Genomic DNA, 25,507 nt, shown 5'->3' on the forward strand with positions numbered 1-25,507 from the left:
TTAACCTTGACCACAGGTTGCACCCACAATCTCCCAAGCTTGTATCCTTGTAAAACATCAAGATACAACTTTTCTGTTTACGTCAAACATTGTCAAACATAACTCGTCAAACATCAAAACACAACTCGAGTCAAGTCAACTCGAGTCTGGTCAACCAGGTCAACCTTGACCTAAGGTTGCACCAACAGTGATGTCGGATCTCGACATTCTTGTAACTTGGGTAGTAATGATGTGTTGCTAGATACCGCTCATTACTTATGCTCCTAAATGGGTTTAGGGCATTGCCAACGTTACAAGAACCTATAGGGTCACACACTAAGGACAATTAGATGGAGATTAGGTTCATATGATGAACCAAGAGGATTAGATTCATTTGATGAATCAAATTGGATTAAGAGTAATCCTAATTGGGCTAACTTGAGTTTGACTCAAGTTGATTCATGTGTTCAATGAGTCTAATTTAGATTTTGACTCATTGAATCAATTTAATTAAATGAATTAGATTCATTATATTAAGTTGGTTTGAATCAAATGGTTGGATTCGATCAACCATGGAAGAGATTTGGTCAAGTTTGACTTGACTTGAAAGGAAGATTAAAAGTCAAGTTAGACTTGACTTTATGCCACCTCATTAGTGAGTTGGCATTGATGTGGACCAATGATGTTACTCCACATGATCATGGGTGCCACTTCATGGAAGTTACAAAGCCATTCTCTTTAATGGCTTCATATTAATTGCAATTAATGTAATTAATTTGGGAGTTTCACAATGTAAAGTGGCCGGCCACTTTGGTTTGAATGTGAATTTCATTTTTCATTCAAGTGTGCTTCTTCTTCCTTCTTCCTCTCAAGATCTCCTTCTCCTCTTCTTGCCATGGCTGATCAAGGGTGCTAGCACACCTTTGTTTAGTTTCTCTCCACCTAATTAGTTCGTGTGGATACTTCTAGAGGAGTGTCTATTTTGACACTCTCGAGATCCGGCACCGTTTGGACAAGCAGGAACGCGAAGGGCTTCGCTACAAGGGTAAATTTCTAAACATGTAGATCTAAGTGTAGATCTAGATAGTAAACTCGTACTCGTAAGTTTTTCGTAAATTTTCCTTGCACGGATCTACGGCTTTGGGTGATTCGGGGTTTCCGCGACGCGAAAAGCGGTTTTCGCGGCCCGAAGAACCCAACAGTGGTATCAGAGCCACGTGCAAGGCGAATACGAGTTTGTTTTTGGTTTTATGAAAACTAAAGTTTCTGTAATTTTCTGTAAAATTATGTTTTTTGGGTTTTTATGAGTATTTTTCTCGAGTAATCGAAGCACAAGTGTTTAGACGCTTGTAGGCTTCGACTACCGGGAAAATTTTTCCAAAACGGTGATGTTTCGACCCAAATCCGTTTGGGACAGCGAGCGAAGGCACTGTAGGATCTCTTAGGAGCAACTCACGATGGTTAGATCGTGGGTAGGGGCACTCCCCCTAACCCCGCAAGGGGATTTGCTTCGCGATTGCGCCCGAAATCGCTAATCGGGACCGCCGGGAAAATTCTTCTCAAAGGTTTCGTCCCAAATTGTTTTGGGACAGTGGGCTAAGGCACTGTAGGATCACAAAGGAACCCTCACGATGGTTAGATCGCGGGTAGGGGCGCTGCCCCTGGCCCCGCAAGGGGATCCGTTCCGCGATTGCGCCCGAAACCGCTAAACGGGACCGCCGGGAAAGTTTACTCGTAAAAATTGTAAAAAAAAAAATTTAATTTTAAAATTATAGAAAATTATGAAAATATATAATTTTGAATTATATATTAATTTTGTGATAGTCATGGCCCAAAAACCCAATATGATTGGATTGTGTTGTAATTCATAATACGGCCTGCGTGCCGTTATGTGTTTGCGCGTGTTGTATGTTTTTATTTTTCCGCGACCTGCGCGTCGTGCCTTTCTCATATATTCTGGTTGAAAATTAGATTTAGACTCGAATGTAACTCGAGTTTCAAATTGTAATGTACAAATTGGAGCGGTGGAGGGTCCACACGAGACGGAGTTCCGAGGCGGGCACGAGCAACACAAGGTGGTCAAAGGGAGAAGCTTGGAGAAGCTGTTGACCCTAGGTTGACCAGTCGATCTTCTCATTGTCTTGAGAAGATCGTAGTAGGGCCATGACTAAATCACAAATAGATTAATTAGTTAATTGCTTATGTATATGATGCATGTTTAATAAGTAATTAATTAATTAGTGCCTTACGATTAGATTAGATCTAAGTCGTGCACATGATGCACCCTTGCGATTAGATTAGATCTAAGTCGTGCACAAGATGCATCTTTTTCGATTAGATTAGATCTCGATCGAACCAACTCTAATGCCTAACCGTGCCGTGATACCTATCACTACCTCGATCACATGTATTGTTGAATCTGTCATAGCAGAGCAATACATATTATCTTGGTAGGGTACGGAGGGACAATCTTGGTCCCGCCTATCAACGCATGGGTGAATACAAACTCAATTAGATTGAGTATTCCTAATTGCTCGGTTAGATCGAGTCAACTATAGGCATTCTTCCAACGGTTGGAAAAGATAGGTCAAAATCACATCTATATTAACTCTCGGGCGTATTAGCCAAAGCTAACTCGAGTTTTAATATAAATGCAGATATTGATTTTATAAACAAGAGTTGCATAGAGATGTAATTAGTAATCGTTACCTACCGATCATACTAAGCCTTGGGCGTATTAGCCAAATCTAACTCAAGGGTTAGTATGATGTGGATCTTGTCCCACAAGAATTATAGAATTCAGTGGGAGCATCATTTAATTAAAGGCCTAATTAAATGATTTTAAAATAATATGATATTTATTTCTGCAAATTTTCTATTGTATATAACCATGACGTCGAACACGAATTCCTTCTCCCTGCGATCTGTCCTTGAGAAGGACAAGCTCAACGGAGCAAATTTCCTGGACTGGTACAGGAACTTGAGAATAGTTCTCACCCAGGAACGTAAACTGTACGTTCTGGAGCAGCCCATTCCAGAGGCTCCTCCTGCCAATGCCCCGCGAACAGACAAAGATGCTTACAAGAAGCATCAAGACGACGCATTAGATGTGTCCTGTCTAATGCTCATGACCATGAACTCTAAGCTTCAGAAGCAACACGAGTTGATGGGCGCTTACGATATGGTTGAGCATCTTCACCAACTATATCAGGGACAAGCGAGGCATGAGAGATGTGAGATCTCTAAGGCACTGTTTCAGTGCAAGATGTCAGACGGGGCTCCCGTAGGTCCTTATGTACTCAAGATGATTGGGTACATAGAGAACCTACAAAGACTGGGGTTCCCACTTGGCCAAGAGCTGGCCACTGACTTAATCTTGCAATCCTTGCCGGATAGCTATAGTCAATTCGTTCTGAACTATAACATGAACGAGATTGACAAGCCACTGCCCGAGCTCCTTAGTATGTTACGAACTGCTGAGATTAACCTTAAGAAGGTTAAGCCCATTCTGATGGTCCAGAAGCATAAGGGCAAAGGCAAGCCCAAAGGTAAGGGAAAGTCCCAAGCCAAGGGCAAAGGCAAGGCACTGAAGCCTAAAGGAGGGGTCGCCAAGGATGCTACCTGCTTCCACTACGGTCAGACCGGGCACTGGAAGAGGAACTGCAAGGTATACTTGGAGGATCTTAAGAAGAAGCGAAGTGAGACTTCCACTTCAGGTATATATGTTATAGAAGTCAATCTATCTATTTCTACATCATGGGTATTAGATACTGGATGTGCTTCTCACATTTGTACTGATGTGCAGGTGCTGAGAAATAGCAGGGCATTGACAAAGGGCGAGGTGGACCTACGAGTAGGCAATGGAGCACGGGTTGCTGCTGTTGCTGTAGGGACTTACTTTTTATCTCTGCCCTCTGGGCTTGTATTAGAATTAGATGAATGTTGTTATGTGCCTACTTTGACTTAGAACATTGTATCAGTTTCTTGTTTAGACAAGAAAGGTTTATCGTTTACAATAAAGAACAAATGTTGTTCCGTCTTTTTAAACGATATGTTCTATTGTAGTGCACCTCTGATAAACGGACTCTATATTCTAGACCTTGAAAGCCCTATCTATAACGTAAATACCAAGAGGTTCAAATCTAATGACCTGAACCAAACCTACCTTTGGCACTGTCACTTAGGTCATATAAATGACAAGCGCTTATCCCAACTCCATAAGGATGGTTTGTTGGACTCATTTGATTTTGAATCATATGAGATATGCGAGTCATGCCTACGAGGTAAGATGACCAAGACTCCCTTTAGTGGGCACAGCGAGAGAGCAACTGATTTGTTAGGACTCATACATAGTGATGTATGTGGCCCTTTCAATGTTGCGGCTAGAGGTGGTTATAGGTACTTCATTACATTTACTGATGATTTCAGTAGATATGGTTATGTGTATTTGATGACAAATAAATCTGAATCCTTTGAAAAGTTCAAAGAATTCAAGAATGAAGTACAGAACCAGCTTGGCAAGAGTATTAAGATACTTCGATCTGATCGAGGTGGAGAATACCTTAGCCATGAGTTCCGTGACTATCTAGCTGAGTGTGGGATTCTATCCCAACTCACTCCTCCTGGAACACCACAGTGGAATGGTGTATCCGAACGGAGGAATCATACCTTATTAGATATGGTATGATCTATGATGAGTCACACAGATCTTCCGACATATCTATGGGGATATGCTCTAGACACGACAGCTTTCATACTCAACCGAGTTCCATCAAAGGTCGTGATAAAGACACCATATAGGATATGCACTGGGAGAGATGCCCAGGTGTCTTTCATGAGGATTTGGGGTTGTGAGGCTTACGTACGACGTCAAGTCTCAGACAAATTAGGACCCAAATCTGACAAGTGCTATTTCATTGGATATCCCATGGAAACTAAGGGATATTACTTCTACATTCCCAGTCAGCACAAGGTAGTTGTGGCAAAGAATGGGGTCTTTCTAGAAAGGGACTTTGTTTCTAGAAAGACTAGTGGGAGCACGTTCGATCTTGAAGAAGTTCAAGATACGAACAATAGCACTGATGCCTCGATGGAAATTGAACTAGAACCACAAAGTGTTGTGGATGATGTTGTTCCACAAGGAGTTGAGGAACAACAACCGGTTCAAGTAGACATACCTCTTCGTAGGTCTGATAGGGTACGTCGTCAGCATGAGAGATACTCATTTCTCTTGTCTGACCATGATGACGTTATGCTCATAGAGGATGAGCCTACCACCTATCAGGAAGCTGTGATGAGACCAGATTCTGAGAAATGGCTAGAGGCCATGAGATCCGAGATGGAATCCATGTACACCAACCAAGTATGGACTTTGGTTGATCCACCTGAAGGGGTAAAACCCATTGGGTGTAAGTGGGTCTTTAAGAGAAAGACTGACATGGATGGACTTATCTATAAGGGTTGCTTGGTAGCTAAAGGTTTCAAGCAGATTCATGGTATTGACTATGATGGAACCTTTTCTCCAGTAGCCATGTTTAAGTCCATTCGGATCATGCTTGCTATTGCAGCCTACCATGACTATGAGATATGGCAGATGGATGTCAAAACCGCGTTTCTGAATGGAAACCTGCTCGAGGATGTGTACATGACACAACCTGAGGGTTTTGTAGATCCACATCATACTAGCAGAGTATGCAAGCTGCATAGGTCCATTTATGGACTAAAGTAAGCTTCTCGGAGCTGGAATCTTCGATTTGATGATGCAATCAAACAGTTTGGTTTCATCAAGAATGAAGATGAGCCTTGTGTCTACAAGAAGGTTGTAGGGGATATAGTTGTCTTCCTCATATTGTATGTGGATGACATACTACTCATTGGGAAGGACATCCCTATGCTTCAGTCTGTCAAGACCTGGCTAGGGAGTTGCTTCTCAATGAAGGACTTAGGTGAGGCATCCCGCATTCTAGGGATACAGATCTATAGAGATAGATCTAAGAGATTGCTTGGCCTAAGTCAGAGTACATACATTGACAAGGTACTCCTTCGGTTTGCCATGCAGAATTCCAAGAAGGGGTTTCTGCCGATGTCACATGGCGTGAGTCTTTCGAAGACTCAAGGTCCCTCTTCTAGAGAGGAGAGAGACCGCATGGATAAGATCCCTTATGCCTCAGCCATAGGATCGATCATGTACGCCATGCTATGTACTCGACCTGATGTCTCGTATGCTTTGAGCATGACGAGCAGATACCAGTCAGATCCAGGTGAAAGTCACTGGATAGCGGTCAAGAATATTCTTAAGTACTTAAGAAGGACTAAAGAATATTTCTTGATATATGGAGGCAATGATGAGCTAGCTGTAAAGGGTTACAGTGATGCTAGCTTCCAGACCGACCAGGATGACTATAGATCGCAGTCGGGGTTCGTATTTTGCATTAATGGTGGTGCTGTCAGCTGGAAGAGTTCGAAGCAGGATATAGTAGCTGATTCTACAACAGAAGCCGAGTATATTGCTGCATCAGAGGCAGCAAAGGAGGCAGTTTGGATCCGCAAGTTCATCACTGAACTTGGGGTGGTTCCTAGCATCGCTGACCCAGTTGAGCTCTATTGTGACAACAATGGAGCTATAACATGGCGAAGGAACCTCGCTCACACCAGCGGACCAAGCACATACTACGGCGCTTCCATCTCATTCGAGATTATCGATAGAGGAGATGTGAAGATTTGCGAGTACCCTAGAGGCTAACTGGCGGATCCTTGACCAAGGCTTTGGCACAGCGAAAGCATGATGGTCACACTAGGTCATTAGGCCTTAGAGCCTATACTGATTGGCACTAGTGCTAGTGGGAGATTGTTAGTTAGAGCCCTAGAGCCAATCATTTGATGATTGTATGGACTCATTGTATCATATTCTTGTATATTAATAAAGGCATTTGTTTGGTTATTATACTTATTTGTATTAGTGCCAAATAGACTAAGTATAATAGCGTCCTTGAGTAGAAGGTTCATACCTATATCAATCGATTAGTTGAATCGATAGTGAGATGATATAGGGAACACTACTCTAAATCATTCCTAGTCGTGTATTAACATTCAGGGACAATGTTAATGCAATAAGACTAGCATGTAGGTCAGCTCGATGACTTGATCTCACAAGTCATGGATATAGAGATATCAAGCTGACACATGGGTATACATTGGAGAATGTATACTGAATGACCCGCCATGAGAAAGTATCATGGATCGTTATATGAGTGTCATATACTTTCTCATGTGGATATTAGTATGACTATTAGTCCTTAGACCTGAAGTCACCAAGGATCCCTACATAAGGAGTTATGTACTTTGGTTTCGTCAAACGTCACCCGTAACTGGGTGGAGTATAAAGGCGATTACTGGGTATATAACGAATTATGTAGAGGGATGTGAGTGATGTAGATGGGATCTATCCCTCCCATATGACGGGAGCGACATCGGTATTCTTGATAGAGTGAGACCACTAAGTGCATGACCATGCCCAAATGAGTCAACATTAGATGTTGAGCTCATTTGATCGAGTGAGTCTACTTGGAGTTCAAGATTTAGATTGATTAGAGGATGACATGGTCTATGCCTCATATTGATCAATCTAGATGTCTAGGATAGAAGGACAATGTCATATATTGTGAGGAGTCACAATTAGTAGTCACAAGGTGATGTCGGATCTCGACATTCTTGTAACTTGGGTAGTAATGATGTGTTGCTAGATACCGCTCATTACTTATGCTCCTAAATGGATTTAGGGCATTGCCAACGTTACAAGAACCTATAGGGTCACACACAAAGGACAATTAGATAGAGATTAGGTTCATATGATGAACCAAGAGGATTAGATTCATTTGATGAATCAAATTGGATTAAGAGTAATCCTAATTAGGCTAACTTGAGTTCGACTCAAGTTGATTCATGTGTTCAATGAGTCTAATTTAGATTTTGACTCATTGAATCAATTTAATTAAATGAATTAGATTCATTATATTAAGTTGGCTTGAATCAAATGGTTGGATTCGATCAACCATGGAAGAGATTTGGTCAAGTTTGACTTGACTTGAGAGGAAGATTAAAAGTCAAGTTAGACTTGACTTTATGCCACCTCATTGGTGAGTTAGCATTGATGTGGACCAATGATGTTACTCCACATCATCATGGGTGCCACCTCATGGAAGTTACAAAGTCATTCTCTTTAATGGCTTCATATTAATTGCAATTAATGCAATTAATTTGGGAGTTTCACAATGTAGAGTGGCCGGCCACTTTGGTTTGAATGTGAATTTCATTTTTCATTCAAGTGTGCTTCTTCTTCCTTCTTCCTCTCAAGCTCTCCTTCTCCTCTTCTTGCCGTGGCTGATCAAGGGTGCTAGCACACCTTTGTTTAGTTTCTCTCCACCTAATTAGTTCGTGTGGATACTTCTAGAGGAGTGTCTATTTTGACACTCTCGAGATCCGGCACCGTTTGGACGAGCGGGAACGCGAAGGGCTTCGCTACAAGGGTAAATTTCTAAACATGTAGATCTAATTGTAGATCTAGATAGTAAACTCGTACTCGTATGTTTTTCGTAAATTTTTCTTGCACGGATCTACGGCTTTGGGTGATTCGGGGTTTCCGCGACGCGAAAAGCGATTTTCGCGGCCCAAAGAACCCAACATTTTTTACCTATACTATTCTCCAGGTGGTAGCATTGTGCCAAGCTCAATTTCTATTGGATGACCCTAATGTTGGGCTTTTATTCCCAGCAGATGTCATTGCAAGAGCTAAACATTATCTTTCATTGAATTCGGGTGGTTTAGGTATTCACATATTCCTACAATTTTCAACTCGTAGTCTACTTAAACCTTTTCCTTTTTGATCCAGTCTGTTTCTCAAGCTAAACTTCTTTGCAACTTGTTTCCTCTTGTTAACGGTGATCTTGAAAAGAAATGTATTCTGTACTTGTTTGTGCATTTGTAACCCAAGCAATTTTTATGTTGACCTTTTCATAACATTTGTGTCATATTCCAGTTTTTAGTTGTATCTTTATATGTAACAAACCCAAAACATCATCTGCAGGCCTTGTTATTTTTTTCATGTTGATGAGTAAATATTGTTTTAGTCATTCTGATAAGAATCTCAACTTTCTTTCGAGCAATCAGGTGCATATAGTGATTCTCGAGGACTTCCTGAAATTAGGAAAGAATTTGCAGAGTTCATTGAAAAATCTATGCATGAGTTGGACTTTTTTATTTCTTCTTCTAACTCTTGACATTTTGTATGGCCGATAAGTCATTTGCAAGGGATATTCAATCGAACTATCAGATTATTAGAAGCAGGTATCGAGCCAGTCTAAGTCCATTTGCATGTCTAAATATCATTTTGTTTATCATTCAGCCACCATATTTTATTATCATCTTTTTTATGCCATATATGTATTTGACGGTCAACCTCCAGAGTTGAAGAAACAAGAACTTGCCAAAAGGCAAGTCTTTACAGTTTTGTCATTGTCCCCCTCCTTTTTTTTTGTTGCAAGATAATGATAATCTTTAAGCTTATTTTATTCTTTAGATATTTAAAGAGGAAAGATGCAACTAACGATCTGAACACAACAATTAAGGTCATTGCTTGAGCATAACAAGTACCTTTATTGGGACTCCTTAGTGTGCTAGAATTTCTTTTGCTGTCTTGGTTACATTTGTTGTTTGCAGACTGGTGATTTGGAGGGAATTGAAAAGTACAGTAAAAGGACTGTCAAGGTAATCTTTGATATTGCTATTTTATTGGAAATTACCATGAGGATCTTATTGATTATGATGCAATCAACATAAAGTTAGCATGATGATTATCTGTTTTCTTCATATGTAACATAGAGTTTCTTTAAATATATTTTGAACTTTCTGTAACACCCACTAAGCTTTTAAGATAAATATGAGAATGATGAATTTGCCTTAGAAAAATATTAGTAGAATGTTGAACCAAAAAGAAACAAAAAGAAATAAAAATAGGGAGTGGTCAAGGATTGAACCTTGAACCTCTCATGATGTAAATGATAGGATTAATGGGTAATAACCAGTTGGGATAGGAATAATATATTGATAGCAAAGGAGGGAAACTCATGATAAGGATGAGAGTAAAAGCTAGCCAAAAGAAAACAAGAAAAGAACAAGAGAAAGGCAACTTGCCTTCCTTCTTTTCTCTCCCTCTTCCTCTTCTTTGCCGTGACTTAAAGAGGGGAATTAAGGGGATTCATTCCCCCTTGTTTCATCATGAATGATGAGAACAAATAAATAAATAAAATAAATATAAAAATGAAAAAAAAAAGGCTAAGGGAGAAGGAAAGCAAAAACCAATTTTGCTACCTCTTCCCCCTTAACATAAAAGGGAGCATGTGAAGAGAAGATTTGATTTTTTTCTCTCATTTCTCTCATTCTCCCCTCTCCATCACCGAGAACCTCAGCCCCCTCTCCTCCATTTTCGGCCCCCAAAACAAAGTTCCTCCTAGGATACAAGTAAGGCTACCAAGGGAAAACAAAGGAGGAGAACAAGAAGAAGAAACCCTTTCTTCCATCACCACACTTTAGAACCACAAGCGAAAAGGATGTAAGTATCCCCTCACCTGTGGTACAAGTAGTTTTGATGTGTTTTTGGATTTTATGAGGATTTTAAAACCTAGAACAAAGTTGTGAAAAATTCAGCCAAAGGAAGGACTTGTGATCCTAGGAATGTTTAAAATAAGCCTTGATTCATGATAATTTTTCTATGCTTTGTAAGAAAGTTTTCTCTCATATTTTTATATATATGTGATGTTGGATTAGAGATGAATCTAACCCTAGAGTTTCGGCCAAAAAGGTTTTATAAGGGCTAGGGAATTTATTTGTTTACCTAACTTGCACAAAACCCTCTAAATAAATGGTTAAGGATCCATTATTGTTTTTATACTTGAAGGTTACTTGGAACCAAAAGTATCCCACTCACAAGTTTCGGCCAAGAAGGGTTTAGGGTTAAGAATACTTTGAATTTAAACTCACCATGTTTATATGATAGAATATAGAGTTTCTTAAAGAAGTTGCATGCTTGTATGTTGATAGAAACTCATGAACACCACTCTTAATATTTCGGCCATGGTAAGGTGGATGGCTTAGAATATCTTAAACAGATTTTTAACATGCTCAAAACCTCCATGACAATAAGATATGAAAGTTGTTTAATGCTCCCATGCTTAATTAGAGTATAGGAAAATTGGTTGCATGATATATGATAATTATGACCACAAGGGTCCTAGCTTGTTGTGAACCAAATTTATATGTATAGTTCTTTGATATTTTTGCCATAAAACTTGTTTAGGTTTTCCATACTTTAGGCCACCTAAAACCTAGTTTAAAGACTTGGAAGGTTTCGGCCAAACATATGCTATGAGATAAAGAAAGGAAAAACCTATGAAACCTAAGACACAATTTAAATGTATGCTTATAGTGCTTGACTTTTATACATGTTATGAAATGTGTTATGACTTTCTATGCTTTTATGCCATTTGAACAAATTCTATGCTTGATGAGATTCGGCCATGTAGGGTTTAAAGACCTAGAAACCCTAAAATTTAGACCTCATGTGCTAAAGATGCTTCTTAAGAAATTGAGATAACATGTTGTTTGTGTTCACATGCTTATATATTTAACTATGATTCAAATGGACACCTTAAGGTCTCGGCCATGAAGGGATACATGCCCTAGAAACCCTAGAACTTACATTGAACATGCTCATGTCACTCTCCATGAAATATGAAATGTAGAAAGCTAAAAATTCACATGCTATATGTTGTTAGTGACCTAAATTGATGCTAAGGGAAGTTTCGGCCATGACCACTTGTATGATGCCATTTATGAATTTATACATGATGTTAGAGTAAGTTCACATGCTTGTATGCTTGCTTGAAAACCTAAATGAGTACTTGTAAGTTTCGGCCAAGACATAAATTTAAGGGCTTAAAGAATTTAGGAACTAACTCAATGGTGCTTACCATATTTCTTGAAATGAATGCTATAAATATGGTTAAAGTTTCCATGCTTTATGTCCTTTAGAACCTTGTTTCACACTTGTTAAGATTCGGCCAAATGAGGTTTAAGGACTTGGAGAACTTAGAGTCCAAGTAAATCTTGGTTATGATACTTCCTATGAAAATGATATGTGAATGAATTAGGTTCTACATGCTTGGATGTGTTTAAAACCTAAATGGGCACCTAAGAGGGTTTCGGCCATGATAAGAACCCAAAGGATTAGGAAGCTTAGTACCCAAATTAATCATGTTACATTGTTCCTTATGATTGGATGAACACATGATACACTTTTATGCTTAGACATGTATGCTTGTGAACTATACAAGATGAGAAATTCTACGATATGTTATGAGTTTAAAATATGCATGTTTTATGTTATGATATGTGGGTAAATTTTACATGCTTTGATGATATGATATGAGCTTAAAATATGCATGCTTTCATGATATGCTATGTGGTTAAATTATGCATGCTTGATGATATGCTTTATGCTTAAGATATGCATGTTTTTATGATCTATGCCTAAGTGATGCATATTGTTATGATATGATGTATGCCTAAGTGATGCATACTTTTATGATATGATGTATGTCTAAGTGATGCATACTTTTATGATATGATGTATGCCTAAGTGATGCATACTTTTATGACATGATGTATGCCTAAGTGATGCATACTTTTATGATATGATGTGTGCCTAAGTGATGCATGCTTTTATGATGTATGATATGTATAAGTATGACATGTACTTTACTTTATGTGGCTTGTACCAAGGGTGGGCTCCATAAGCGCCCCGGGGTCGATGGAATAAGACTCGGGCCTCGTTAGGGATGGGCTCCTAAGTGCCCCTAGGTCGATGGAGTAAGACTCGGGCCTAGTATGTTGCCTTGTAGGGTTCAAGACTTGCTACCTTGGACCTACATAGGTTGCGCGCAATATGTAAGTGGTACATAGCCGGGATCCCCTTTAAGTTGAGATTATGTTCAAGTATATATATATGTAAGAAGAAATGGTTTTAAAGATCATGAGACATACACATGTTTTTCGGATACATGTTTTTCAAAATCATATGCATATACCTTATGATGATTTATATGCCATGGTTAGATATGATTATGTTATGTTCCATGATATGTTCATGTGTATGATATGCCATGACTCCTTATGATGATATGCCATGATTAGATACGATTATGTTATGCTTCATGCTATGCTTTACGCTATGATATGCCATGACTAGTTATGATTTCTTCATGTTGCATGATATGCTTAAAAGAGTATGTTACATTATGTCATGACTAGTTGAAGTGATGCCATGTTGAGACATTCTTTGATTATACTATGATTTTCGTGTTAGTTAGAGCCCTAGAGCCAATCATTTGATGATTGTATGGACTCATGTATATCATATTCTTTTATATTAATAAAGGCATTTGTTTGATTATTATACTTATTTATATTAGTGCCAAATAGACTAAGTATAATAGCGTCCTTGAGTAGAAGGTTCATACTTATATCAATCGATTAGTTGAATCGATAGTGAGATGATATAGGGAACACTACTCTAAATCATTCCTAGTCGAGTATTAGCATTCAGGGACAATGTTAATACAATAAGACTAGCATGTAGGTCAGCTCGATGACTTGATCTCACAAGTCATGGATATAGAGATATCAAGCTGACACATGGGTATGCATTAGAGAATGTATACTGAATGACCCGCCATGAGAAAGTATCATGGATCGTTATATGAGTGTCATATACTTTCTCATGTGGCTATTAGTATGACTATTAGTCCTTAGACCTGAAGTCACCATGGATCCCTACATAAGGAGTTATGTGCTTTGGTTTCGTCAAACGTCACCCGTAACTGGGTGGAAAAGCGATTACTGGGTATATAACGAATTATGTAGAGGGATGTGAGTGATGTAGATGGAATCTATCCCTCCCATATGACGAGAGAGACATCGGTATTCTTGATAGAGTGAGACCACTAAGTGCATGGCCATGCCCAAATGAGTCAACATTAGATGTTGAGCTCATTTGATCGAGTGAGTCTACTTGGAGTTCAAGATTTAGATTGATTAGAGGATGACACGGTCTATGCCTCATATTGATCAATCTAGATGTCTATGATAGAAGGACACTTGTCATTATTTTGTGAGGAGTCACAATTGGTAGTCACAAGGTGATGTCGGATCTCGACATTCTTGTAACTTGGGTAGTAATGATGTGTTGCTAGATACCGCTCATTACTTATGCTCCTAAATGGGTTTAGGGCATTGCCAACGTTACAAGAACCTATAGGGTCACACACTTAGGACAAATAGATGGAGATTAGGTTCATATGATGAACCAAGAGGATTAGATTTATTTGATAAATCAAATTGGATTAAGAGTAATCCTAATTGGGCTAACTTGAGTTCGACTCAAGTTGATTCATGTATTTAATGAGTCTAATTTAGATTATGACTTATTAAATCAATTTAATTTAATGAATTAGATTCATTATATTAAATTGGCTTGAATCAAATGGTTGGATTAGATCAACCATGGTAGAGATTGAGTCAAGTTTGACTTGACTAGAGAAGGAAGACCAAAGGTCAATTTTTGACTTGACCTTTTGCCACCTCATTGGTGAGTTGGCATTAGGTGGACCAATAATGATGTTCCACATCATCATGGGTGCCACCTCATGGAAGTTACAAAGCCACTCTCTTAATGGTTTCATATTAATTGCAATTAATTTTGTGAGTTTTTGAGAAGTGGCCGGCCACTTTGTTTCTTGGTGTGAGTTCATTTTCATTCAAGTGTGGTTTTTCTTCCTCCTTCTTCCTCTCAAGCTCTCCCTTTCCCTCTCCTCCTTCCTTGGCCGAACCACATAGGTGCTAGCACACCTTGGTTTTTGGTCACCTCCATCTAGTGTGTCCGTGTGGATACTTCTAGAGGACCGACACTTGACGGTCTTGAGATCCGGCATCATTTGGACGAGCGGGAACGCGAAGGACTTCGCTTCGAAGGTATAACTTTCATCTAGTGTAGATCTAAAGTTTTACAAACTCGTACAAGAAAAAGTTTTTCGAAAAAGTTTTGTTTACGAATCTTTGCACGGATCTACGGCTTTGGGTGACTCGGGGTTTCCGCGACGCGAAAAAGCGGTTTTCGCGGCCCGAAGAACCCAACATTTCGGTCTTAGTGAGTAGGAAAGGAACTTACTGAGCCATGAGTGCTCACAGCTTACTTTCCTTGTACCACAGATAAAGGAAAAAGCTGGATGAGCTAGAGGAGCAGCAGGAGGGGCAAGGAGATGTGTGTGGCGGTGGCTAGGCAACCAAATAAGAACCTGCTTTAAAATCTTTTAAAGAACTACGCTTTGGTATCATGAATTGTAGTATCTTATGTGTGACTTGATGTTATGTTTCTACTAATTTTGATATCATGTTATTGAGGTCATGATAGTGTAGTTCGGTTTTGATGAAAAGAAAAACAAAAGAAAAGTTTTTATGAAACTAAGAAAATTATTTTAAGTCTTCCGCTGTTATTTGTACATAGAGTATCGTAGCCCCGTCCCTTTGGGTTAGCAGGGAGGGCGGGCGTTACACTTTCAAATTACTTTCTTGAAGAATTTGATTCCAGTAGATGACTGTAGAGTTTTTTCACAGGTAACCAAGCAACATAATGAAGATTGTAAACGTCTCTTAAGACTAATGGGTGTGCCTACTATTGAGGTAAACTAGTCCACTTTCACTTATTGAATTCTTTATCCTTGCTACAAGAATTTGAACTAACAATGACACAATTTTACTTTCTCTTGCAAACATTTCCTAAAGCTGCATGCAATTGCTTAATATACAAGTATTGTATCTCTAGTTTTAGAAGCTAAACTCATCTTTCTGATCTAAAGGCACCCTGTGAAGCAGAAGCTCAATGCGCAGCTCTTTGCAAAAGTGACAAGGTAAAATGATGCAATGTAACACTTTCTATTTTATTTTTTTAACTTTAATATCCTAAACGTATTTGTTTGTTATCAATCTCTAGGTGTTTGCGGTTGCCTCAGAAAACATGGATACTTTAACTTTTGGGGTACCAAGGTTTCTCCATCATTTAATGGATCCTTGTTCCAAAAAAATCTCTGTGATGGAATTTGACGTTTCAAAGGTATATTTATTCTGCTTATTGCTAATTGAATTACTGTATTTATTCTCATCCTTATTTTTCAGGTTCTTGAAGAGCTAAGACTCACTATGGATCAGTTCATTGATTTGTGTATTCTCTCTGGATGTGATTATTGTGATAACATTAAAGGTAAACTTTCTTATGAGATATTGTACATTCAACAAGTTTAACATACAAGGCTAGTACTCTACTGCTTACTGTTTACGAAATTTGATAACTAATGTTCATTCAAATCTCTAGTATGATAATGCTTGTGTGGTTGAATATGGTGTCAGTGCTACAACTGTTCCATGTCTATGTTACTTGGACTTGATATAGTTCAACATGAGTATGATCGCAATCTCTGACATGGATATTTTTACAAATTGTACATGTGTTCAATAGGATTAGTGATTGTTCACTCTTAGTGTCACTGTTTGAGTGTCATTATCCAAGTATCTATATCCAATGCAGATTTGGTCAGTTATGTCATGCTTTGGAAATTTCCATTTTTTTTTAAATGTTTGGTTGAAGGAAAAAAACTCTGTTTCTACATTTGATGTTCCATGAAATAAATTATACACATACCTTTGCCCAATACCTCATTCTAACATTTGATGTTACATGACGCTTATTTAGTTGTTTCTGCATTATGCAAGGACTGACGGTTAAATTATATTTTGTGAATACTAGAGTTCTTTTTCTTTCAGACACAGCCTTGATATTCCTCTTCCAATGTGTTACTCATGAATGCAGCTGATTGAGAGAGGATTTATTATTATTATTATTAGAACCATATTTTGATAAGGCTCCTTGAGTCACATGGAGTACATTAGTTGGAAGAGTTTCTCCATTTCTTCTAGCAGTGGCTAACAGTTCTGCAACATGTACAAATAGATACTCAAAGATTATGTTCAAGGGTAGTCATAAGTTTGAGTCAATGTAAAACTTGATGAAGTTGCAAAAAATCCTCTTTAAACCAGTCATTAGTTGAAAACGTAAGAGGAGGAAAATTTGCAATTGTCTATTTTTTTTCCCTAACTGGATAAAAGTAGTTTTTTAGTTGCTCTTATTCTTTGGTAATCATATTTATAGTAATTTTGACTATAACCACCTCAAACATGCAACTTCGAGTATAAAATGGCATGTTTCCTTGTATTGCTTATTTTCCAAGAATTCATGTTGTCATGTAGACTATAATCTGGAATTATGGAATTTTATAAGTTTTGTTGAATTTTTATTTTGCAGGTGGGGCAATTCGTGAGGCTTGAGTTTTTTTGATGCAAGAAGTGAGCTTTGTTAGGATGTAGCTTGCCTTGCTAATTTGTAAATTAAAAGCGCGCCATATGGAGAACAACAAATGGAAAACATGTGATTTAATGTATATGGAGAACAGTAATGGAAAACATGTGTATTTTGATGAGTAACAACTCATTTTGTATATATGGATGTTTATTTTGGATTTAATGTAGTAAATATTTAGTTTTGTATTGGTGGTTTGCTTATAGTAAAATAAGATTGGTTGTTTGGTATTAATGAACATTAAAGACAACAGTTAAAAATGTTGTAAAAACTATGTAAACCACAACGATTTTTTTTTAAAAAAAAGTGATAAAAGACAACGGTTTTATCCGTTGTAAAATATATTAAAACTGTTGTAAAAAAAAAAAGCAAAACGAGTAAATATTATCTACCACAACAGTTTATATCTGTTGTAAAAAAAGTCTACCACAACGATTTATTTCTGTTGTTGAAATTATCTACTACAACGGTTTTAAAACGTTGTTGTATCCTTCGTAGCCAAATTTGAGCATATATACAACAATGGATAAAAATCGTTGTCAAATGTCTACAAAGACAACGGATTTAAAACCGTTGTCGTAGGGCCATACATTCTACAACACCCTCAGTTACAACGGTTTTTTCACCCTACGACAACGGATAATATCCGTTGTCGTTTTACAGTTTTTGTTGTAGTGAGGTCCTTGATGTGGCCCCGGGGGAAGTCTAGGAAAACCAGTGAGATGTCCTATGTGCTAATGATATTGATACAAAGCGTCTACCTATCGTCGAGTGATATCCATATCATCCATAAAGTTCCTTATTCTCTCCTGGTCCACCTTATAATCTTGTACGAATCCCATCACCTGACTATGGAAGTCTCTAGTGAACTGAAAATGATCTCGCACCTCCCTAAATTGTTCATCAGAAAGCTTGAAGTGACCCTCCAGCAACTGTTGTTGGGCATTGTGCTTCTCGTGAAGGGATTCTAAGGAGGTACAGAAGTCAGAAAAATCAAAACTAGAGGGTCCCGTGCCATAGGCAAAAGAGTGCCTAGGAGGTCCCGGATGTCTGGAAGGTTGCGGGAAACCTGATGGCAAGGGTTCTTGGTGGTACTTGGGTTCTTGTACTATGGGAGGTACATTCTCGGGGGCTGGATCAGTGATCACCCAATTTGAGGGATTGCGAACTGAAGTGCGCTCGGGGTAACGGAGGGGTAGAGGGAAACCAAAGGCCCTAGGAAAGGCAAACCCATTCTCATCCCGACAAATCATCTTCATTGCAAGACAAAAATCGATATCGATCTTGTCATTGCCATGAATAACCTCTAGTCCATCAAGCTCACAACCTAAATTATGTGCTATTAGAGTAATCAATCCACCAAATACGATTGTTCCCGAAGATGCCCTAGCTGCTCTTACTAAGGTTTGTAGAAAATGGAACCCGGAATCAAAATCAACTTTTTTCAACATTGCCCAAAGATGATAATGTTCAGTCTTTTTAATTACCCCATCACTATCTCCTAGACCAAAGATTGTTCTGCTCATCACTCGGTGCATGTATCTAATGGTCGAGTTTTGCATGCGGGATGCCTTGGCTCTAGAGGGTTCATAAGGGTTGTTCGATCCGATTATCGACCTCCAAAATTCGTTCCATCTAATCCCACTATCAAATCCTCAGGCACATCCACTAGGTAAACCAAAACAATCATTAAAATCATTAAAAGTCCACCGAACCTCTTTGTTCATCATCCTAAAAGTTATGATCCCTATGTAGTCCTCTTTAGATGAATATTTAACATCAAGCGAACTCAAAAATTTAAGGATTAGATGAGGGTAAGTCGGTGCATGACAGCACATTATATCATTCCAATCTAAAGAGCTAATCATCCAATCAATATCATCCATAATTCCTAGCATATCCATAGTGGCGGGATCCATATATTTCGTGAATACAATTTTCCTAGCAACAAGGTTATCATATCTTGCTTTTTGATCTTGATTTCTAAAAACAATATTAAATGTATTCTCGTTACCTTCGTCATGTGCTACCCTCTTCCCTTTGCCTCTTGATGATGAAGCTTTCCCTTTTCCTTTGTCACCTCCCGGTGCATCTCCTTCTCCAGATCCACCACTTCCCCGGCGAAGTCTCTTCAAGATCCGCGACATGGTGAGTGGATAGGAGCAAGGGAGAGGAGGAGTAGGGGGTTAGCTTCCTTTTCCAAAGTCTAAGCTTGGGAATCTGTTAGATCTAGTAGATCTGAGAAAAAGTGGACTCTAGGGGGAGAAATTAGGGTTAGATGAGGTGTATCGGGGTGGGGGAGGTTTTCGAGAGAGAGGAAGGTAGAGGCTAGGGTCTCTTAGAGGAGGTAGGTGGCGTCGCACAGGGTGGGGCACGACCGTGTCTTATAGACATGGCCGGGTTAGATCGGGTTCTGCACGGCTATGCCAAATGGCACAGCCTCCTCCTTTCTCCTCTTGGTTGTGGGCACACGGCCGTGCCGAGTGGCACGGCCCAGACCTCCTTCGCCTCAAGTTTCTCCACACGGTTGTACCTGATGGCACGGCCAGCCCCTTTTTCCTCTCAGCCTAGGCCACACGGTCGTGCCGAGTGGCATGACCTATGGCTTTTGCTCCTCTGTTGGATCGCACGGCCATGCAAGGTTGCACGGCTACCTCCTTTTTATCTCGGGATGACTCGTCTTTCTTTGTTTCGATGCCTCTGACGCCTCCACGCCCATGAACTACTCACGGCCAACTCGTGGAGGCTATGCACATCCTGAAAAGGAACAATTGAAAATAAAACACTTGACTAAATTTATCAAAGAAACAAAACACATAACAGAATGATCAACCAAAATGAAAAAGGAAAACCCTTGGGTTGCCTCCCAAGAAGCACTTGTTTTAGGTCTTTAGCTCGACCCCGTTCCGGTCAGTGTAGGTTAAACCCATGGAGGCACCGCTCTCCTCCTAGGGATAGTGTTATAGTCTGCACCTTTAGCTTTGCTCGCGCAGGACATATATACTTCTTGTCGTCCGCAGGAGGGGAATTTTCTCAAAAGGTGCGCTCCTCGACCCCGCGTACGTCTATCCTGCTAGGACTTCCCTGGGAAAAGGAGACGCAGTTAGAAGGGTTGGACAAATCAAATTCAATTCTTTCTTTATCGATCTCCAATGATAGCTTGTGATTCTTCACGTCGATGAGGGCTCCTGTCGTGGCGAGGGTCTTCCAAGAATGATTAGGATTTTGGGGTCCTCCTTCATATCCATAATGATGAAGTCCGTGGGGATGACACAACCCCTTACTTCTACTGGCACGTCTTCCACTATACCCATTGGGTATCTACATGAATGGCCAGCCAACTGCAGTGCCATAGTAGTTAGTTTAATGCTCTGGAGTCCCAATTTTTTGCACAGAGAGTACGGGAGTAGCCTGACACTAGCTCCCAAATCGCAGAAGGCTCTCGGTATGAGTTCAGAGCTAATTTTGCATGGTATGGAGAAACTTCCTGGATCCTGAAGTTTCAGTGGGGAATTCACCATGAAAAGAGCACTGCAGGCCTCTGTCAATGCTATGGTCTCGAAGTCGCCTTTTTTCCTTCTATTAGATAAGATTCCCTTTAAAAATTTTGCGAACTTCGACATCTGGTGCAGCGCATCTAACAATGGTACCTCAACGCAAATCTCTTTAACCTTTTTTAGAAACCGGTGAAACTCTTCATCCTTTTGGGATGCTATAAGCTTCTGAGGAAACGGGATCATCTGATTCTGTGGGGTGGTCTGACAAGCTTCTCTAATCTTTTTAGTACTCTCTTCTCTATCCCTGTTTTGAGTCTGATTGGGCATTAGGAGAGTGGGTTCCTTTTCTGAGTCAACCTCCATCTGAGTGATGATTTGAGGGCTTCCCACAGTATGTCCGCTCCGCAGCTCAATGCGATTGTAATGTTCCACCGGATTTAAATCCAGTTTCCCTGGGAATGTACCCTGTGCTCTTGAGATGAACTGAGCTATCTGAGCTATTTGGTTATCTTGCATCTTCTAGTGTTTTTCTAAGTTCTCCAGCCTCTGAGTCAGTTGCTTGATCTCGCTCCTCATCTTCTTTTTCTCCGAGAGAGCTTCCTCAAGCATCTTTTCAATCCTAAACAGTTGTGTAGGTTGCTGCTGTTGATGAGCCTGCTGTCCATGTTGGTAGGTCTGAGGTGTTGGCCCCTGGTCCTGATTATTTCGGTATGAAAAGTTGGGGTGGTTCCTCCATCCAGGGTTGTATGTCACTACAAGAAAAGCCCTCAGAGACATCGGTGGAACAACAACGGTTTTAAGCAAAAACCGATGTGTTTGAGTATTTTACACCGATTTTTTCAAAAACCGGTGTCAATAAGCGCAGATTTTTGCTCATAGACATCGGTTTTTTAAGCTGATGTCTATGAGCGCCATTTTTTCGTTAATAGACACCGATTTTAACAGCGATTTTTAAAACCCAGTGTCTATGATAAAATAAAATAATTTATTTTTCCCACTCATACTTAGTCGAAATTTCCAACACTTCACTCTTCCCTCCAACCCTAAACCTATATCGCGCCGTCCTCCTCGCCACAGGCCGTCCAACCATCTCTCTCAACTTCATCTTCCTCTTCCCCTTCTTAGATTGACGCCTCTTCCTCTCCCAATCAGGATTGACTTACGACGCATCTCCTCCACCTCCTCCCTTTGGGTAAGAAGAGGAACCCTTCTTCGCATTTCGAGAAAGGAGAGGTGACGATTTGGTCTTGTTTTCTAGGGTTTCAGAGTAGTAGCGGCAGAGGGAGGCAAGATGAAGACGACTAGGGGGAAAGGTGATACTAAGTTCCACCGATTCGATGAAGATGATCAAATCGTGTCTTTTATTTCTAAATTCTAAGTTTGCAGGAACCTCACCACTGCCCTCTTTCCTCTCTCCCTCTCCATCAAATTCCAACTTTGTCTCTCTTCCTCTTACGTTCTATTTTGTTTTACTATAGAAGCGGCTTAGTGATTATTAACCCCTTGGATCTCTTGGCGACAATGTTTGCAGCAACCCTAGATCATACTGTTGAAGGAAGGGACGGACACCTCGCAGGGGAAGGTGCAGGTTGTGAGCAACATCAATGCTTGCACCGCCAAGGCGGACGTGGTTCGCACGATGCTGGGTACACGTGGAATGGACAAACTCATCTACGATGATAAAGGGAATACCACCATATCCAATGATGGGTCCACCATCATGAAGCTGCTTGATATTGTCCATCCTACCGCCAAGATTCTCGTTGACATCGCCAAGTCTCAGGACTTTGAGGTAAGAAATTTCTGCCTGGATCTGTTGTAGAACATGAAGTCCTGTTTGACTCATGAAATTTTTCACATTTTTCAGTTTTGTTATCTGTTCAGTCCGTAGAAAATAGTTTTTAGAAAAATGTGAAAACTATTCTGCTAAAACTGACTAACAGAAAATTAAAATTGTGAATTTTCATCAAATTTTCCTCATGTAGCATTGTAAAATAGAAAAATCAAACCTTCTTCATTAAAATTATTAAAATTTCTCACGATTTTAACTTTCTATTATCAGTTTCAGCAGATCAGTTTTCACATTTTTCTGAAAATTATTTTCTAAAAATTGAGAACAGAAATTGAAAAGGTTGAAAATTTTCATGAGCTCGTGGCCTAAGAACATGAAAAGGCACTCTCTTCTCCTGATGAATATTGGATGACTTGATTTCCATGTTAAAAATTGGCTTTGAAGTTTTGTTGAAGTAGCAAGGATAAACAATTTAACTAATCTGAAGATTTGATCAATTAGGCTAGATACAGTGCATAATGATAAGTTTCTTACTCGTTACAAATATCTTTATGGGGAAAGAGACACTTCGCACAAAATGATCACTATGTATCCACAACATTATGTGCCAATGCCATTTTGAGTATTAAAAAAGACGTTAATATATTAGCTCAACTGCCAGCTTTTGGTGTGTTTGAAGGTCTTAAATCCTGCATATTCTAGTTTAGGTTGGTGATGGGACAACAACAGTGGTGCTTTTGTCTGGTGAGTTCCTAAAGGAGGCAAAACCTTTTATTGAAGATGGAGTTCATGCCCAAAATCTTATTCGAAGTTACCGGACTGCATCTTTTTTGGTAAGAATTAACCTATTTTGTGATTGAGTGCAAATGTCAACTGCTGAAAATCACATGTCATATTTTCTAGGCCATCAACAAAATTAAAGATCTTGCTGTAAGCATTGAGGGAAAAAGTCTTGAAGAGAAGAAATCCTTGCTAGCTAAATGTGCAGCTACTACACTTTCTTCAAAGTTAATTGGTGGTGAGAAGGAGTTTTTTGCAAACATGGTTGTGGAGGTTGTCCTTGCAATTGGCAATGATGATAGGCTTAATTTGATTGGGATAAAAAAGGTTAAGCTTGTATTTCTACCATTCTTAACCAGTTCAATTGATTTGGATTTGATATTACAGTTTTTATAATTAATGGTAGATTGGTAGTACTTGTATACTGCCCCTGTGTTATGTGATGCTAACTATATAGATTTACCATTTTTCAAGTGAAGAACTATTTTCACAAATTTGATTGACTTTGATATTTCCCAACGCTGGCAACGGCGGCGGCGGCGGAGGCAGCAGCCGAGGAGGAAGAAGGAGAGCAGATTGTGTTGTTCGCTGCTGTTGGTGAATAGGGTTTGATTTTTCTCTTCTGGAGGTGTCCACCTCTCGATCTCTCATTTTCGTGCCGACCATAAGTTCTCACCTCTCGATCTGTTTCTTCTCTTCTGGAGGTGTCCAGTGTAAGCTCAAGGTTTGTTGTTGTTCGAGCTGATGCTTTCTCTAGATTTCGACTATATTTGTGTGGCTAATCACAGTGATTTTGTAGAGTGATACAAATCTCGTGCTATAATCTCTCTTGTGGTTACCAGAAGATTCTGTTGGTGCGGTTAGCACTAACGGTCTAACTCAGGTTTTGATGAATGACAAATCAGGTTAAGTTAGGTTCGTCGTTATCTAACACTCTGATCGAGTGTGCAGGATAAGTCCAGACAGGTCGACGGGCTGACCGGATGTCTGGCACGAAGTCCAGCTAGGTCGACGGGCTGACTGGATAGCTGGCAAGAAGTCCAAGCGGGTCGACGGGCTGACCGGACGCTTGGCGAGAAGTCCAGCTAGGTCGACGGGCTGACCGGATAGCTGGCGAGAAGTCCAAGCGGGTCGACGGGCTGACCGGACGCTTGGCGAGAAGTCCAGCTAGGTCGACGGGCTGACCGGATAGCTGGCGAGAAGTCCAGACGGGTCGAAGGGCTGACCGGACGTCTGGCAGGTAAGTAAGGTAAGTCACTGGAGGGGAGTGACTGCGAGGACGCGTTCCCGGAAAGGGAACATTAGGCGTCGATCCGGCTTAGATCCATTTCGGATATCTAAGTCGAGATCGTGACTAGATTCCGGTCTCGGAAGGACGGAATCTAAGTCATACTTTGCTTATCTATAAAACTGTGCTAACAATCTTTGCTGCAGGGTACATTTGCCTCGGACTAACCTTTTCTTGCAGGAGAAGGACTTTCTGGAGAAGAGGGGTCCGGGCGCCCGGAGGGGATCCGGGCGCCCGGAGGTCCGGGCGCCCGGAAGGGATCCGGGCGCCCGGGAGGCAAGTTTTATCCCGATTGCGCGTCGCCACGTGGAGCTCACTGGTTGGACCTGCCACGTCCAACTAGGGCGCCTGGAAGGGATCCGGGGCGCCCTGAGCTTCATATAAAAGAAGGGGCAAGGGTGGAGCTTCAACATCAACTAAGAATCCAAGATCTGCTGCTCTGTGCTCTTGCGACGCCACGAAAAGCTCTCCGACTCAGTGCTGGTTTTGTTTTAACTCTATTGTCGGTGTTTTCTTTATCTGTCAATTCTTGTACTTAACTCTGTAATATTCGAATTGATAGTGATTGCCCAACGAAAGTGGTCAAGGACCATGGGCCTTCGAGTAGGAGTCGTCACAGGCTCCGAACGAAGTAAAAACAACTGTGTCTACTT

General features: G+C 40.1%; 3 protein-coding genes across 3 annotated transcripts; 2 read left to right on the top strand and 1 right to left on the bottom strand.

Annotated features, from left to right (window-relative positions):
• Positions 1-9,212: 9,212 nt before the first annotated feature.
• LOC121999337 (flap endonuclease 1-A-like) lies at positions 9,213-16,404 on the top strand. Its single transcript, XM_042554031.1, has 9 exons — positions 9,213-9,220; positions 9,275-9,333; positions 9,413-9,467; positions 9,554-9,602; positions 9,694-9,741; positions 15,703-15,768; positions 15,945-15,995; positions 16,079-16,198; positions 16,261-16,404. The coding sequence occupies exons 1-9, from the start codon at positions 9,213-9,215 to the stop codon at positions 16,384-16,386; spliced, it is 582 nt and encodes a 193-aa protein (XP_042409965.1). The 3' UTR covers positions 16,387-16,404.
• A 4,126-nt stretch (positions 16,405-20,530) lies between these two features.
• Positions 20,531-21,510, bottom strand: LOC121999339. The gene is made up of 2 exons (XM_042554032.1): positions 20,808-21,510; positions 20,531-20,733 (listed from the first exon to the last, which is right to left on the bottom strand). The coding sequence occupies exons 1-2, from the start codon at positions 21,508-21,510 to the stop codon at positions 20,531-20,533; spliced, it is 906 nt and encodes a 301-aa protein (XP_042409966.1).
• Positions 21,511-22,633: 1,123 nt separating this feature from the next.
• On the top strand, positions 22,634-23,962 carry LOC121999340 (T-complex protein 1 subunit eta-like). Its single transcript, XM_042554033.1, has 4 exons — positions 22,634-22,786; positions 23,494-23,619; positions 23,690-23,893; positions 23,954-23,962. The coding sequence occupies exons 1-4, from the start codon at positions 22,634-22,636 to the stop codon at positions 23,960-23,962; spliced, it is 492 nt and encodes a 163-aa protein (XP_042409967.1).
• The last annotated feature ends 1,545 nt before the right edge of the window (positions 23,963-25,507 follow it).

This window comes from Zingiber officinale, chromosome 7A (genome assembly GCF_018446385.1).
Source record: "Zingiber officinale cultivar Zhangliang chromosome 7A, Zo_v1.1, whole genome shotgun sequence".
Classification (NCBI taxonomy): domain Eukaryota; kingdom Viridiplantae; phylum Streptophyta; class Magnoliopsida; order Zingiberales; family Zingiberaceae; genus Zingiber; species Zingiber officinale.

Excerpts from the sequence above, each read along its gene's own strand:
- LOC121999340 (XM_042554033.1), top strand. The coding sequence starts at position 22,634 with ATGCTGGGTACACGTGGAATGGACAAACTCATCTACGATGATAAAGGG. Across the intron at positions 22,787-23,493 it reads CCAAGTCTCAGGACTTTGAG|GTTGGTGATGGGACAACAAC; the intron begins GTAAGAAATTTC and ends ATTCTAGTTTAG. Across the intron at positions 23,620-23,689 it reads ACCGGACTGCATCTTTTTTG|GCCATCAACAAAATTAAAGA; the intron begins GTAAGAATTAAC and ends CATATTTTCTAG.
- LOC121999339 (XM_042554032.1), bottom strand. The coding sequence starts at position 21,510 with ATGCAAGATAACCAAATAGCTCAGATAGCTCAGTTCATCTCAAGAGCA. Across the intron at positions 20,734-20,807 it reads TTCATGTAGATACCCAATGG|GAGGACCCCAAAATCCTAAT; the intron begins GTATAGTGGAAG and ends ATGGATATGAAG.
- LOC121999337 (XM_042554031.1), top strand. Across the intron at positions 9,334-9,412 it reads AGAAGCAGGTATCGAGCCAG|TATATGTATTTGACGGTCAA; the intron begins TCTAAGTCCATT and ends TTTTTTATGCCA. Across the intron at positions 16,199-16,260 it reads TGGAATTTGACGTTTCAAAG|GTTCTTGAAGAGCTAAGACT; the intron begins GTATATTTATTC and ends CTTATTTTTCAG.